Here is a 17,394-nt window from a genome sequence, read left to right as displayed (position 1 = left end):
TCTGTGGCCCCAAGATTGCTCCCTAGCATGAAAAAGGGTTTCAGGCACCTACGCTGGAATATGCTCCAAGTCAAAATCTTGGGAAGTTGGTGCTAGAGATCAAGTTGGGCAATACTATATTCCATGGATTGATGGACCTGGTTCAATATAGAGCAGTGGTTCCCAACCTGTGGCCTATGGACCAAGAACTAAAATACGGTCCGCGGCCTCACCGTTACTACTACGGATAATAACCCAGCCTAATAAAAAAAAATATTGGTGTCTTTGTTTCTGGGATTATTTGGGTGCTGATTCAGAAAATTGCATTGAATAGACCACATCAGCTCTAGATTATTAAATATAGTTTTTTGTGGTCGAGCAGATGGTGACTACTGGATGGCACATGTTCTGTATCAGAAGCTAGAGCTGATATGGTCAATCCAATGAATTTTTCTGAATCAGCACCCCGAATAACCAAACTGAATCTAAAGTTGACCAAAAACTGATTTGTAACCCTTTTGGTACTAATGTTAGAGAGTGGTCCCTGATCAAAGTGGTCCCTGGTTAAAAAAAAAAGATTAAAAGGTTGTAAAGGTTTCCTCTGACGTTAAGTCCAGTCATGTCTGACTCTGGGGGTTGGTGCTCATCTCCAATTCTAAGCTGAAGAACCGGCGTTGTCCGAAGACACCTCCAAGGTCATGTGGCCAGCATGACTGCATGGAGCGCCGTTACCTTCCCGCCAGAATGGTACCTATTGATCTACTCACATTGGTATGTTTTTGAACTGCTAAGTTGGCAGAAGCTGGATCTAACAGTGGCCGCTCACACCACTCCCGGGGTTTGAACCCGGGACCTTTTGGTCTGCAAGTTCAGCAGCTCAGCTCTTTAACACACTTCGCCACCGCCCCCCCCCCCCTCCCAAAAAAGAAAAGAAAAATAAGATTAGGAACCACTAATACAGATGGAATCCCATACAGGAAAAAAGCATAGCTCAACCCATGTGTTGTTTCCAGAAGGTTGTGGATGTGATGCTACTTTCTACTTATTTATTTATTTATTTGCAGTATTTATATTCCGTCCTTCTCACCCCGAAGGGGACTCAGGGTGGATCACATTACACATATAAGGCAAACATTCAATGCCTTAACATAGAACAAAGACAAGACAAACGCGGGGCTCCGAGCTGGCCTCGAACTCATGACCTCTTGGTCAGAGTGATTTGTTGCAGCTGGCTGCAGCTGGTTGCTCAACAGCCTGCGCCACAGCCCGGCTCCTACTTCTAGCTGAAAGGTTGTTGAGAAACAACGCAAGGAAACTGCCTGAACCACTTGTGGATGATGGTGATATTTATTTATATTCTGTCTCTTTTCTTGACAATTCTATGCAAGATGGATGCTCTAACTCCATCCTAGAGGCTTTCATATGTTCAAAGCCAAATCCTTGCTCGAGGCTTTTTATTCTTCAAAGCAGCTGGCCACCGTTCCCTATTTATGAAACCAAATCACCAGAGAACATTACAGTCAAATGAGACCCCAGTCTAAAGAACTCAAGAATCCAATTTCCTAGCTCCTGATCCGACCTATTATCCATCTCATCAAATGATGCAGGTACTCTCTGATTTGCAGTGTGGAGAAGGGACAATCAAGGTGAAATCAGGCAAAACTCTAGCAACCTGAGAATATTTAAAGATCTTTTCTATTCTTATCTTTGCAGAGAGAGGCTTGAAAGTCTATTAGCACTGCTTAGAAAACTCTGCAACCAGGGGAAACATTATGATTTGAGTAATCAGACTGCCCCGGAAAGCTTCAGTTCTCTGGACAGTCCCTTGCAACAAACAACAATACAAAACTGGGCAGTTTGCAAATATTTAGCAGAGGAACCAAGTTCCGCTTTTCCTTACACAAAATTTGCACAGCACTTGCCTTTGATATCAGAAACCAGCTGCCTTAAGGCTACACTAGAAGGTGGTGTGTGATTAATCCTTATAAAGCTATTCCAATGGATTAAATGGGGGAAGGCCACAAGGCAATTAAGAATCTATCAAGGACTTGGTGGAGTTATATAATGCCTGGGGTTTGAACAGTACAGGGCAGCATCCAAGTGTGAGGTCAATTATTCCCCACTGCATGAGTTCCCTTTTCTCCCAACCTTGCTTCATTGGCGGCAGCGGATGTGCTGACAATGGTTGCAACGGCTTTACGAGCCTCAAGCATCTCCTAAGGAATGAAAGAAAAAAGAAAGAAAGATTTAGATTTAGCGCAACTTAGTTACACCAACTGGAGGACCATGCTTATTTATGAAGATCTTTCTTGTAGGCTAACTGCAACCCATCCTTTCTTTCCAAATTGTCATCAATCATGCCTAGCAATATCCATTCATATATTTTCCCAGTACTAAATTTGCTTTGCAAACAATGTTTACAATTCTTCTTCATGCTTTTTAACTTAGCCAACCAGGACTAAACCTAACATGTGTATTTGCGATGTTTGCCATCATACAGAAAATTGCAGACAATTCTTCAAGTGGTTTGCAATGTAGCAAACTGGCCATATTTTGAAAAAGTGTAGTCAATCAGAAGCAGAGCATGAATTAAAACAAAACTGTGTTTGGTTTAATTCATACTGAAAGCCGCTTTGGCTCCCATATTGGGAAAAGTGATGTAAAAATACAAAACAATGTGACACAACACAACAAACACACCTGCAGATCTATGCATTGTTCATATTTGGGAAATAATCCACAAAAATGCAGATTGCCAAATAAGGGATGTTGTAGAGCCTTTGAAACCGAGAGAAAGGTTTAAGCTTTGGTAAACTTAGTGTAATTCCTCAGATGCAAAGAGTGAACGAGCATCTAGGAATGGATCTTTATGAGCAGACTGTATAAATAGCCATTGTCGTCTCACTCGTTCAGTCGTTTTCGACTCTTCGTGACCTCATGGACCAGTCCACGCCAGAGCTCCCTGTCGACCGTCATCGCCCCCAGTTCCTTCAAGGTCAAGCCAGTCACTTCAAGGATACCGTCCATCCATCTCGTCCTTGGTCGGCCTCTCTTCCTTTTTCCTTCCATTTTTCCCAGCATCATGATCTTTTCCAAGCTTTCCTGTCTCCTCATGATGTGGCCAAAATACTTCAACTTTGCCTCTAATATCCTTCCCTCCAGTGAGCAGTCGGGCATTATTTCCTGGAGGATGGACTGGTTGGATCTTGTGACTATAGCGATGAAGTGACAAATTCAGGATGGGTGGTCATTGAGAAATAAAGACAGAATAAAAGTTGTTGCCTAAGGCCAAGATGCACAGAGTGGTGGAGGGAGTTACTGGAATATAGTGTAATGGTGGCTGAAAACCAGAAAGAAGGTGTGATAAACTGGCCAAGAGAGACCTCATAACTTCCTCCACTATCGATGCATGCTGGATTTGAACACCATCTTTCCTCTTTATCCTCAACCAAAATTGTCACCCCATCACTATACTCACAGGTTTTGCATCTCTATGTCTGCTCATAAAGGTCTGTTCCAAGGAACTAGTTCACTCTATGCATTTGAGGAAGTAAATTAACATCTTTCTCTCACTTAAGCCTCCAAGGTGCTACTGCTATTCCAACACAGCTATGTTTTTGAATTCTAACTAATGTGGGTTGACCTGGGAACGTGACAGGTTTTCAGCTTTCAAGTCCTCTTTAATTTTCTCATCTAGGCAAACTTTTTATTTTAAAATCTTGCATTGAGTGACTTAATGTAGTGTATTTTCTGGCTCCCTAGAAATTTGAGTTTATTACAAGGTTTGAACATTCCTCGTATATACACTGGTATTTATGGGACAGACTCAAAGCTATTCCACAACTCCCAAACAGCCAGAACCAGAAAACACATGTTCATGAGAGACGGTACATTTGTTTCTGAAGAGCTGTCAGCTCTCCCTTTTTAGAGCACAACACAAAATATTGCTATTGCTTTGAGGGAAAGCCATACATGGCAGATAGCTGCAACTCAAAAGCACTCTGTATTATTCCTCAGACAGTAATGCTGAAAAATGTCAACTTTGGTGTTCTGAATCTGTGTGATTTCTGCAAGAAAATCTGACTGTGGTGAAATAAAATATCTGGTCTGCCTAGATGAAGGTTAATAAATGCAACTGAATCAGGTTGAATTTTAAAAAAAAGAAAAAATGGATTGGAAGGAGGATAAGGCCTTCTGAACTAGCTTTTGGGAGGCATCAAGAAGGAGCATTATAAAATTCTGTCCCAGAATCAAGTGGCTGAACAACACTATAACATTTATTACAAATAATGCATTTTTAAACACAGTGATTTAGTTTCAAGTTCCCTTTTCAGCTAATAATCAGCTTTGGTTTTTATAGTACCACCTTCAATCACACCCTTCCATTTTGTGCTGGAGTTCTCACCCAGCAACCTGATCGCAGAATTCTTTAAGATAATCTATTAGCCCATTATTGACATTCTGACTACAGGTGCCTTCAGAAATTCTGTCAGGCAGGATTATCGTGCACACTCTCTCCCATATTTTTCTTAATGTGACCCTACCGTCTCTAGCTGCTTGTAAAGCTGTTCAAAGCGTTTGTGCTCAATCTGAAGAGTTGTTATATCATCACGTAGCTGTGAATTCAAGGCCATCCGAGAACTAAAATCTGTAGAGACCTGGAAGTGCAAAGTGGAACAGGAGGGGAAAGGTGAAACAACCAAGATGAGTCCTGATTTTCAGCAACATCATCATACACACCCACACGTTTTTACCTTGTATAGCTGGTTATTTACTATCCGTGTCCTCTTCTGCAACTGGATTTTCTGTTGCCGGAGCTGTCTCGCTCTGCCTACTGATTGCTTTTGGTCATCCAAACGTTTATTCCAAACTTGGATCTGTCAATGATCAGGGAGGAAAAGAAATACATAGAAAAATAGTGGGAGCTTGTTTCATACTTGGAAAGGAACAGAAAACTCTTGATTCTCAGAAATATGACACTAGAGTTTTACCTGCCAGCTTTCACTCCCAGCAAACTACCAGTAAGTAATTAAAAAACAAGCAAACAGAAGATCACACTGCCCTCCCTATTTCTCATTAGTTCCCAGTTTCCCTTTATCTGGAGACAGTGGCAGACTGATCAGAGTGTCAGCTTGCCAGATGACAAGTAAGCCTGCTTAAACATATTGAAGTGGGCTCCCTTGAACATTGTTAAAAATGTGAATGATCTTTTAGCAGCTAGAAAATACAATAGAAGTTCTAATATTATTACTGCATGCAACTATTAATAGTATATGAATACAGTATTCCCTTGCTACTTCGCGGTTTGCTTTTTGCAAACTTGCTGTTTTGCGGGGAAACTGGGGTATATTTAAACATTATTTTAATTGTTATGTGGCCTTTCTGGCCCCTGCAAGCCCTGGGGAGCTAGTGAACCCTTCCCTACCAATGCCGGCTGGGCCCTTGCTCCAGGCCCACCATGTTGCCCTGGCTGCCTCTGCTCCTGCAGCCAGGGAAGAAGGAATGCTGCCCCTACTGGATGAGTGAGCAAGGGTAAGTGAGTGAGTGAGTGAGTGAAGGCCGATGGCAGCAGCAAGAGCCTGGAAGAGGCGGCCAGATCCAGCTTCTCCCCCTGCTCCAGCTGGGCCACGCCAGGAAACATGGAGGCCTCGGAAGAGGGGGCAGAGTCGTCTACAAAGTGAGGGAACACTGTAATACTTTTAATTTTGCCTTTTTACTTATTTGGTTTTTTTTAAAGATATTTATGACTTACAAAAATTAAATGACGATGATGATGATGATGATAATAATGTATTTTATTTGTTACCCACCTCTCTAATAATAAATTATAGTCTTATAGTTGTGGGTGGGCCCCCTTTGTCTCCTGGCAATCAGTATTTCTATCTCCAGTCTGACACTGCCTGGAGATAGAAAAGAGAAAAAGTGTGTGTGTGTGTGTGTTGTTTTAGAAGTTAATACTTAGGTGTTTCCATTATATCTCCACATCCTCCTTGTGTCTCTGCTTTTCTCATATAACATAAGCTGTATTTTCCTGCCCCTCTTCTATATCCTGTTCTCCCATGTGAATCTACCTGACTTTTGAGATCTTTGTGGACAGAGTTTTTTTTTAATCATGGTGAAGTTTCAAGTCCAACAACATATGCAGGAATTTGATCATCCTGCTGTTTTTAGTAAATCCACACTGCATTTTAAGAACCCCTAAGCATCTTTATTTTTATCTCACCGTACCTCCTTATCAAGAAGGGCTATATGCTTCTTCTCTTCAGTGATTTGCTGTACCACCTCATCCCGCTGCCTCAACAGGGAACGGAGAGTGTTGAATTTGGATTTATCCCCCTTCTGGTTGATGCGGTTCCGAGCCACAGCTAACCTGCGTACTAGGTCTTCATTCTCCTTCCGCAGGCGCTTCACCTGGTCCCTGTCCAAAACAAGGGGGTCAGGGGTGGTCAGAGGTGGTAGGATGACATGGTGAGAAACAGCTGCACAGGCACGTTTGGGAACTTCATGGCTGCAGTGGTGGTGAGGCTTGGCTGGGATTGGTGGCAGCGCCAGTTCAGAGGAGCTTTGTGGACACAGCTGGGGATTTAAGTTGGAAAAAAATCTGGAGATCTGAGGCTACCAACCGAATTATCTACTATGTGTTGCCAGGGGCAATATCAGTTGCCATATGCATGTATGTGATGTCAACATTTACATCAGCTAGTGCCCAAATACCTTAAAGGCATCAGTTCCTATCTGAACTTGGGAACTGTGCAGGGTCAGGCCTGGTGAGTATTTGGATGGAAAAGGCTAGAGGACAGCAAGAGCAAATTGCTTCTGAGTACTCTTTGCCTAAGAAAATATCTTGAAATTCATGGAGTTGCCATAAGAAATGGTTTTCTGGTGTTCAATTAATAACTATCTCGTTGCTGCAGGATGAACAATATCCAGTCTCTCCATAAAACCAGAACTGGAAATTTCAGAACAAGAGATGGGAGCCAGAGGACAGATACCAGATATCACCTTTTTGCCAAGTCATATGACCAAGAAATACTCCTTAAAGTGGGATGCATTCCAGACTCAGCGATAAAAACCGAGAGGTAAGGACTGGGCTAATTGAAGCTAATTTCCTCCAATGTGAAATGTGGAGCTAGTTTGAAAGGAGCCTCAAGGAAGATAAGGCTATCAATAACTGCTAGATGTGACGACCATATTTTACCTCACTATTGAGGGCATTATGCCTCCCAGTACCAATTACAAAGGGCCACAAATGAGAGGGTGCTTTCTATCCTGTTTCTAAGCTTACGAAAGGGGCAAGTAATCTATGATTTATATGAAAGCTCCCCCAGGTTAGCCCTGCCAAAGCTTGAGTCAGTAATGCTGACCAAATCCTAACTCTGCTGGGGGAAAGGGCACATAGTGAACACATTCCCTGTTTCTTAGCAGCAACCAGGGAAGGGTGTAGCCTCAGCAAATACCCTGCCTTCAAAAACAAAAATATACGCCTGAAGGGTCTCCAGACAGTAACCAACACTATAAATATAAGACCCTATAATATAGAAATAGTACCTATATTACACGTAGCTTAGAATTAGAAACTTTTTTTTGTTTAACCTCAACTTAAAAAGGTCCTTATGTTGAGGGTTTCACAGCCTTCTGGATTTAATTAACAGCATCACTCATATGTGCTGTAGCGCAACAATTTGATGTTCAAACATTTACATTTTTATTGTACACTTTATTACAATGGACTTAAAGCTAACATTATGTATCCTTGAGTCTTCTATCTGTGTTCTTTAATACCGCTTGAGAGTTGGCTTCTACACAGACTATTTGGACCTTTGATTTGTTCAAGCACAGCTCCTGTATGCTCTTATTTTACAGTTTTTGTAAAGTTTCCAGAACTTGCTAGATTATAGACAACACTGACAAAAAGGATTGTTTGATCATGAGAGGTAAAGCTTTTATCAAAATAGTTGCAGCTTTGTCTACCTCCAGCATAACAAGGAAGACAATGCAAAAAAAAAATGACATTTCACTGTAAAGAGAAAAAATATCCCTTCCACCAACAATATGTTTTGGTAGGTTTTAAGACACATTTCATGATGGTGAAGGATGTTGGGTAAATAATACATACATTTGTCGACGCATGATTTCACGAGATTCCACAATATAGGAACGACGGTTGTTCTCTAAGATACGGACCTGGCGCTGAAGTTTAGCCAACTCAACACCCGCTGGTGAAACACAAAAACCAAGAAAAATATTAATAGTTGCAGGAAAGAGAGAAAAGAAAGATGGGCTGGAAAATTTAGAATGATGATCTTCTAGCTGTGATCTATTTCTCTTATTGAAAGGATGGTGCATGAAATCCTGCTAAAAACCCAGAGCTTGTGAAACTTTATTTTTGGGACTACAATTCTCAACCTGGGCATATGCTGAAAAAAGTTGCTTTGCAAAGCTGTATGAAAGTTTCATATCTGGAACATTAATTGGGACAACAGGCACTGTGGCTAACAACCAAGGGGAAAAAGTGAATTTTCATTCTGTGTTTGGCAAAGAAATCTAATTTAATTGTCACCCATGGCACCCATTTGCATAATTAATTCCAAGTTGCTTCTTTTAAAATTATGATTTCTTTAAAAAGAGACAATTTAAGAGAACCAAAGAGATTTGAGAGACACCTTGCGTTGCAAAGTGGTGTGTGAACAAAGCTTTCTTTTCTCCCATAGTTACTGCTGATGAAATTGGTTTTGCAGGATTTTGCAATTTTACAAAAAAGAAAGCCTGGAAAACCTGTCAGAAGTGAATGCTAGGGGAATGTACACATCATGAGTAAAAACATTTCAAGTCGCTTAGAGAAAAGTGATTACTCAACCGATTCAAAATAATTCAGATGGAAATCAATTTGAAATATGAGGCTGGAGAAGAGTTCCACGGATCGTCAAAAATACCAATATATGGGTCCAAGAGCATAAAATCATAGATTGGAAGGAACAAAAGAGGCATTTTATCCAGGGGTTCTCAAAGTGTGCTCCGTGGTTCCCTTGGGGCTCCACAAAGCATATTGAGGGGCCAAAGTACCCCTAATAGATAGTCATCCAAACTCTGTTTAAAGGCCATCAAAGAAGACTTGAACTCTCAACACAAATCAAAACAACTAACTATATGTTGGACATATAATGAGACAATGTGACTGATTAGAAAAGATAATACAACATAAACCTGAAGGTAGTAGGAAAAGGAAGATCATATCACCAGTAGCAAGAAAACCATGGCCCTGACCTTGATATAATAGCAAGGTGTCTTAGAGATTTCTCTCTCATAGGGTGACCATAAGTCAAATCAATAAACAACAATACATAGCTAATGACAATGCCTACCTTGTGCCAGGAGGCTTTCTGAATTGTTAACCACATGCTACAGAACACAAGTGATAGGGGAATAGTCACAAGGTTCTTGCCTGGATGAACCCCTATTCTTTCCACCTGCCCTGCTTCCATCTTTGCCTTACAGATGCCTGTCCTTAGTGACAAATAAATACATTTTCATTTGGTTCCCTACCATATTTGCTCACTCAAATCAAGTGAATGACTCACTCCCTGGATCCTCATACAGCTACTGACTCATACCACATGTGTTCCCCATCTGCTAGGCAGAATTTGGACAATTTGTACCTCAACGATGTTAATTTGGTCCCTGCTGGATTTCAAATTCACTGAAAATGGTTGGTTTGCTCATAAAAACTCACCAAAGCATGTGGAAAATAGCCAAAGCACCCTGTTCTATTTTTCTGTCCCTATTATTTGAATACAAAGGTTTCATTTCTTGACTTTCTGTTCCCTTCTAACAGCTGCCGCCCATGGCAACATTCTAGTTTGACTGGACAAAATATTCCCCAGTCCCTTCTTGGCAAACAATGAAGAAGCTGGAAATCATTTGATTTGGTTATCAAAGAACCAAAGATTCCCTAGTTATGTCTTATACGTTTGTGTAGTACTGCTTGCTACCTTCATTTCCCATCAAGGAAAATCAATACAAGTCTGGTGTAGTTATATAATTTTCACTATAAACAATGAGTTACTAGCACAACCTCCACAGGAAGAATTTCTCTTGTTACTGGCTGCATAGTTTTTCATGACAGTACTCTGGGATTTGTGTAACAAGACCACAATCAATGCCTCCTTTCAAATGCCTCTATGAAACAGTCATGCTGGATAGTTGATTTTCCTTACTTGCCAATGGCAAAAGAATTTTATAGTTGTATGAGACAGAGAAATACACAGGAAGTTCTATAACCACAAAAAATAGCATCCTACTCTCAGTAGAATATCCATGTAATCATAATGCACAAAAATATGCAGTAATTCTAGGAAGCCTTCACCAAAACTATTTTTCAGAAATGCCACTGTCCTGCGAAACAACAGAGATGCTCTACTCCCATTTCATTAACTTTGGGAAGGAGGCATTTCCAAATGTGGATGAAAGGAGAAGAACCTGACATATTGGGAGATGCATAAATATGTACCTGGATTCCAGCCCAGAACCACCACATTGAAGGGAACAAAAACAAAGTATATATCAGGCAAAAGTACAACAGATCCTGACCAAACTGAGACATTCTCTACAACAGCCAAAATTACTCAGAGGCTATTCAAAGAACAAATTCAAGCCATTCACTTTGTGATAGGTCATGAGGTTATGAGTGGAAACAAAATACAGTACTGGGATGGATCAGCCTTCCTCAGTCTGGTTCCCTCCAAGCATTTGGAACTACACTTCCTTCACCTGTGAACTTTGGCTTATGTCGAGTAGGAGTAAAATGGAAAGAAACAAAAGAGACAAAGTTGTAATAGGCTAGCCCAGTATTTATCAAACTTGGGTTTTCCAGGTATTTTGGACTGCAGCCCCCTTGATCTTTGGTCAAGGCAGCTGAGGCTTCTGGGAGTTGAAGTCCACAACACTTGGAGTACTAGAATTTTGGAATCACTGGGCTAGACTACATCAATTTGGTACTACTAGGTTCTGGGTGAGAAATTCCTCTCTTTATGTTTTTTAGACTTCATGATCGTCATAAGCAATTTCTCTGTCAGAGTAATTAGCAGCGCAGCAGCAGTTGAATGGAGTCAGAGGAATGGAGAACGAAGAGACATCCAGAGACTTTGGTAAAACTATATACAAGTTTTATTGTACAAGACAAACAGACTTGCAGACAAACACAGAACTTTTACTCTAGGCAGACAGAACAGAACAGAACAGATGCAATCAGCAATGCACACACACTTGTGTCTGGACACTCCCCAGTTCCAGCCACACATCAAGGTCATCACAGCTTCCCAGTAATTAACTCTTTCCAGACTATAGTACACTCTGGATGATGCAATCAGTATGCAATCCTGGCAAGACACAAATTTCATTTAAACACTATCAATACACAAATCCCACATTAACATTCTCGTGGCCAAGTATAATTGCCCTTCCAAGGGTTTTCACAATGGGTCCATAGGTGACTGTAGAGACCTATTCTTGATCTGCATGTTCTTTCACAGTGAGGACATTGATTTCCAGTTTTCAAGGTTAGATTTAAGTCCATCTTTAAATCTCTTTTCCTGTCCACCAACATTCTGTTTTCTGTTCTTGAGTTGAGAGTAAAGTAACTGCTTTGGAAGACGGTGATCTGGCATTCAGACAATGTGGCCAGTCCAACTGAGCTGATGGCAGAGGATCATCGCTTCAGTGCAGGTAGTCTTTGCTTCTTCCAGCATGCTAACATTTGTTCGCCGGTCTTCCCAAGCGATTTGCAGGATTTTTTGGAGACAACGCTGATGGAATCATTCCAGAAGTTGAGTGTGACGTCTGTAGACAGTCCATGTGTCACAGGTGTATAACAGGGCTGGGAGGCCAATAGCTTTATAAACAAGCATTTTGGTATCCCTACAAATGTCCCTATCCTCAAACACTCTCTGTTTCATTCGAAGAAATGCTGCACTTGCAGAGCTCAGGCGGTGTTGTATTTCACTGTCGATTTTTACTTTTGTGGAAAGGTGGCTACCAAGGTAGCAAAATGGTCAACATTTTTGAACATTACACCAATGCCTTCAGGGCATTGATTGTCTGTGTTATCTAACAATGTCCATATGTTCTACATTCCAAAGTTAATTTTTCTTTTTTGGCCGCAAGGTGGTGACTCCTCTGGATATGGCAATCCAGTCAGGGATAAGAGCAGCAACTATGTTTAGGGCACCTTTTCTAGTCCCCTTCCCATGTGTGGTGAGCAGAGTGGATCTTAAACAGGGCTGTTCAGTCGTGCATACAGCTGTCGAACTAGTCAGCTGCTTCAGACCTTGAGATAGAACAAGTGAATCCATATCCACCACCCATGTGCCAGTCTGTGACTAGGGGCTTCCAGATTTCATAGTCCTGCCCACATCACCACTTGATGATTACCACATCACCTGCCCACATCACCACTTGATGATTACCCCCTCGATGGATTGTCACCTTGCCATGGTGAGGGGGCTTGCGTGTTCCAATGAACCTGTGGGCACAACCACTGGAGTGATGCACTCCCAGGAGTGGCCGCAGGGGAGGTTCCAGACCAAGCACAATCCGAAGACCCAAAGACCTCAACGGCGGAGCAGGCGGAGGATAACATGGTACATGTTACAACGGCTGTGAAGGCGGAAGAAGGCTGCAACAGACTGAGAAGCCACTCTCGTTGTGTTAACCACACCACTGCTGGAACCTCACTCTGTGAAGACTGTGTGTTGACCGGCCATGCACCGATCTCCACACATTAAAAAAAAATCACGCACAGGCGTCTTCCAACAAAAATAAAAACAAACCTACAAAAGTCCCATGGCGATCAGCAAGTGGTGACGGGGGCAGGACTGTGAAATCTGGAAGCCCCTAGTCACAGACTGGCACATGGGTGGTGGATATGGACTCAGTTGTTCTACCTCAAGGACCGAGGCAGTTGAGTAGTCCGGCAGCTGTATCCATGACTGAGCAGCCCTTTCAGGATCCGCTCTGCTCACCCCACATGGGGAAGGGGCTAGAAAAGGTGCCCTAAACATAGTCTGCCTCTCCTACCCTGACTGGACTGCCGCGTCCAGAGGGGTCACCACTCTGCGGCCAAAAAAGAAAAATGAACTTTGGAACATGGAACATACGGACACTGTTGGATAATACTGACAGCGAACGCCCCGAACGCAGGACTGCTATCATTGCAAGGGAGCTGGGATGCTTTAAGATCGACATAGCAGCCCTTCAGGAGACCTGGAGAGCAGGAGAGGGACAGCTGAAGGAAGAAAAGGGAGGCTACACCTTCTTCTGGAAGGGACTGCCTGAAGAAGAGCGAAGAATACACGGAGTTGGCTTTGCTATCAGAAACGACCTGGTGAAGCACCTGAATGAAGCACCCACCGGCATCAATGAATGACTTTCAACCCTCCGAATTAACCTTGCCAAAAACCAACAGGCAACCATGCACCAACTCTAGATGCTGACGAAGACATCAAGGAAAATTTTTACTGTCAGCTGGACACCATCCTATCAGAGATACCTAAGGAGGACAAAATCATCCTCCTGGGGGACTTTAATGCAAGAGTCGGAAGGGATGGCCAGGGATCATAGGAAAAGACGGGGTCGGAAACAGCAACTCAAATGGCATCTTGCTTCTCACCAAATGAGAGCACAACCTTGTCATCACCAACACGCTCTTCCGCCAGAAAAACAAGCTCAAGACATCATGGAAGCACCCTCGGTCAAAGCATTGGCACCTCTTGGACTATGTTATCACACGTGCTAGAGACGGCTGTGATGTGCTTCTCACAAGAGCCATGACAGGTGCTGATGACTGCTGGACGGACCACAGGTTAATCCGATCCACGATGGCTATCAAGATCGTCCCCAAATGCAGACTCCAAGGAAGAAAAACAAGGTGCAAAATGGACACCCAAGCCCTTCAGGAGCCCTCCAAACGAGCCCTTCTCCAAACAACACTCAAGGATCATCTACCCACAGAACACCCCGAAAATGTTGAGGAACATTGGAACAAACTGAAGACCTCCATCATCACAGCCTGCGAAGAAACCATTGGATACCAAACTAAGAAACATCAAGACTGGTTTGATGATAACGACAAAGAGATCCAACAGCTAATTGATAAGAAAAGGAAAGCCTTCCAAACATGGCAGAGAGACACCAACTGTGCTGCCAAGAAAGATCTTTATGCCAGTGCAAAAGCTGAGGTCCAAAGAAGGACCAGAGAACTCAAGAACATCTGGTGGACAAAGAAAGCTGAAGAAATCCAACACCTTGCAGATACCCATGACGCTCAGGAATTTTTCAAAGCCACAAAGATCATCTACGGACCAAGAAACCATGGCATACAGCCTCTACGCTCATCAGATGGAACCAAAATTCTGAAGGACAAAACATCAATTGCACTACGTTGGAAAGAGCACTACCAGAACCTGCTGAATCGCAGCTCCAATGTGGCCGAAGAGACCCTCTCACAAATCCAGCAACAACAAACCAGGGATGAGCTTGCAGCACTGCCTAGTTTGGAAGAAGTCAGCAATGCCATCAGCCAACAAAAAAAACAACAAAGCCAGCGGACCTGATGGGATTCCTGCTGAAATCTTCAAAGAGGGTGGACCTGAACTGATACAACAACTCCACCAGCTCATTGAAAAGGTGTGGATGACCAAGAAAATCTCAGCTGACTTCAAGGATGCCACCATCATCACCCTTTTCAAGAAAGGGGACAGAACAGACTGCGGGAACTATCGTGGTATCTCCCTTCTAACCTCCACCGGGAAAATCCTCGCAAGAATCCTTGCAAACCGCCTTCTCCCTGTTTCAGAAGACACCCTCCCAGAATCCCAGAATGGCTTCCGCCCCTCCAGAGGAACAGTGGACATGATCTTCACTGCACGACAGCTCCAAGAAAAATGCAGGGAACAAAACCAACCTCTGTACATGGCATTCATTGACCTTGCAAAGGCATTTGACACAGTGAATCGCAGCGCTCTCTGGACCATCCTCCAAAAAATCGGGTGCCCTGACAAATTTGTGAACATCCTGCGGCTCCTCCATGATGACATGATGGCAACAGTCTTGGACAGCAACGGCTCCCAAAGTGACCCATTTAAGGTGGAATCAGGTGTCAAGCAGGGATGTGTTATTGCCCCCACCTTATTTTCCATCTTCATCGCTATGATACTTCACTTTGTTGATGGGAAGCTTCCCACCGGAGTGGAAATAATCTATCGGACAGATGGCAAGCTATTTAACCTCAGCAGACTGAAAGCCAAAACCAAGGTCACCACAACATCTGTTATAGAACTCCAATATGCTGATGACAACATAGTCTGTGCGCATTCAGAAGAAGACCTACAAGCCACTCTAAACACCTTAGCAGAAGCATACGAGAAGCTCAGCCTCTCACTGAACATCGAGAAAACCAAAGTGCTCTTCCAACAGGCACCAGCTAATTCCTCTGCAAAGCCAGGAATACAGCTTAATGGTGTAACATTAGAAAACGTTGACGATTTCCGCTACCTTGGCAGCCACCTCTCCACAAAAGTCAACATCGACACTGAAATACAACACCGCCTGAGCTCTGCGAGTGCAGCATTTTTCCGTATGAAGCAGAGAGTGTTTGATGACCGGGACATCCGTAGAGATACCAAGGTGCTTGTTTATAAAGCCACTGTCCTCCCAACCCTGCTCTACGCCTGCAAAACGTGGACTGTGTATAGACGTCACACCAAACTCCTGGAGCGTTTCCATCAGCGTTGCCTCAGGAAAATCCTGCAAATCTCTTGGGAAGACAGGCGGACAAACATCAGCGTGCTGGAAGAAGCAAAGACTACCAGCACTGAAGCGATGCTCCTACGCCATCAACTCCGCTGGACTGGCCACATTGTCCGAATGCCCGATCACTGTCTCCCAAAGCAGTTACTCTACTCCGTACTCAAGAATGGGAAACGGAATGTTGGTGGGCAGGAAAAGAGATTTAAAGATGGGCTCAAAGCCAACCTTAATAACTGTGGCATAGACACTGAGAACTGGGAAGCCCTGGCCCTTGAGCACTCTAATTGGAGGTCAGCTGTGACCAGCAGTGCTGCGGAGTTCGAAGAGACACGAACGGAGGGCTTAAGGGTGAAACGTGCCAAGAGGAAGGAGCGTCAAGCTAACCCCGACCGGGACCGCTTTCCACCTGGAAACCGATGTCCTCACTGCGGGAGAATATGCGGGTCAAGAATCAGTCTCTTCAGCCACCTAAGAACCCACCCCCAAGATGGAAGACAATCGTCCTCGAGCTACGAGGGATCGCCTACGATTACCATGGGACTTTTGTTGGTTTTGTTTTATTGTGCATGAATTTGATTTATGTGTGGAGATCAGTGCACAACCAATCAACACACAGTCTTCAAAGAATGAGGTGCACACCCAAGGACATGATTAACCTGACAACCAATGGCTTCTCTTGTGTTACAGCCTTCTTCCACCTTCACAGCCACTGTAACATGTAACCGTTATCATCCCGCTGCTCCGTTATTGAGGACTTCTGATGGTGCTTGGTCTGGTTCCTCCCCTGCAGCCCTACCACCCAGGGAAACCCTACTGGGAGCACATGACTCTGACAGTTTCGCCCACAAGTTCATTGGAACCTGTGTTAGACTTAACACAGATCAATTCAAACAGAGACCATTCTTTGCTGTTTCCTATTCTAACAAAAGAGAGTTCCAAATAGCTCCACCATTTGAAATTAGGATCACAGCAGAAACTCCATATAGGAATGCAAAAATTAAAAGGTTCCCAAACCAGTATTCTTTCTAGATGTGGATTCTAGGAACCCAAATCTCCCTGAGCAATATCATCCTTCCCTCTCTAGAAAATTACCGAGCACGTCCACATCGCTGCTTTCAGATCGGATGCTTGATGCTGATCTGAAGACCGGCCTGAACACTGGCCCAGACACTGGTCTGATGAAAGGCATCCTCCGTTTTCTCCTGCTAAGAGAAAAAAAGAGAAGAGGGAAACAGAGAAGGTGAGGTTCCATGAGTCACGTTGTGAAAATAACTGCTTCAGACCAGCCAATTTGGTATAGTGAATAGAACACTGGGACTATAATTAGGAAAACCAAGTTCAGATTGTACTTGGTCATGACATTTCTTAGTGGAAGCTTAGGCCAATTGCTGTCTTTTAGCCTAATGGTTGTGAGCATGAAAGGACAATGGGAGGGTAGAGGAAGCCTATATACTAAACTCACTACTGTAATGCTGTAAGGTGTTTTAAAACTTTTTGTCAAGGACAAGAAAACAACAATCTGGGACACAATAATAAATAACAGTCTCAATATTTTCTCTAATATGCTAACATTTATCCCTTATGGAAAATGTGTGATCGTTCAGATTTTGATGG

General features: G+C 43.1%; 1 protein-coding gene across 1 annotated transcript in view; it reads right to left on the bottom strand.

The window, feature by feature from the left end:
- odad1 (outer dynein arm docking complex subunit 1) overlaps positions 1–16,976 on the bottom strand; it is a 34,918-nt gene extending 17,942 nt beyond the window's left edge. Inside the window, exons 1-6 of the mRNA XM_008118442.2 lie at positions 16,873–16,976; positions 8,096–8,195; positions 6,208–6,397; positions 4,734–4,856; positions 4,524–4,637; positions 2,128–2,195 (exon numbers count right to left, since the gene is read on the bottom strand). Of these exons, the coding sequence (XP_008116649.1) occupies positions 2,128–2,195; positions 4,524–4,637; positions 4,734–4,856; positions 6,208–6,397; positions 8,096–8,195; positions 16,873–16,969 (692 nt within the window). The 5' untranslated portion in view covers positions 16,970–16,976. The remainder of the gene's footprint in view (positions 1–2,127; positions 2,196–4,523; positions 4,638–4,733; positions 4,857–6,207; positions 6,398–8,095; positions 8,196–16,872) is intronic.
- Between the last annotated feature and the right edge of the window lie 418 nt (positions 16,977–17,394).

The sequence above is a fragment of the Anolis carolinensis genome, chromosome 6, assembly GCF_035594765.1.
Source record: "Anolis carolinensis isolate JA03-04 chromosome 6, rAnoCar3.1.pri, whole genome shotgun sequence".
Taxonomy (NCBI): Eukaryota; Metazoa; Chordata; class Lepidosauria; order Squamata; family Dactyloidae; genus Anolis; species Anolis carolinensis.
The sequence above is the reverse complement of the archived record's forward strand: the minus strand, read 5'-3'. Positions and strand labels throughout refer to the sequence as shown.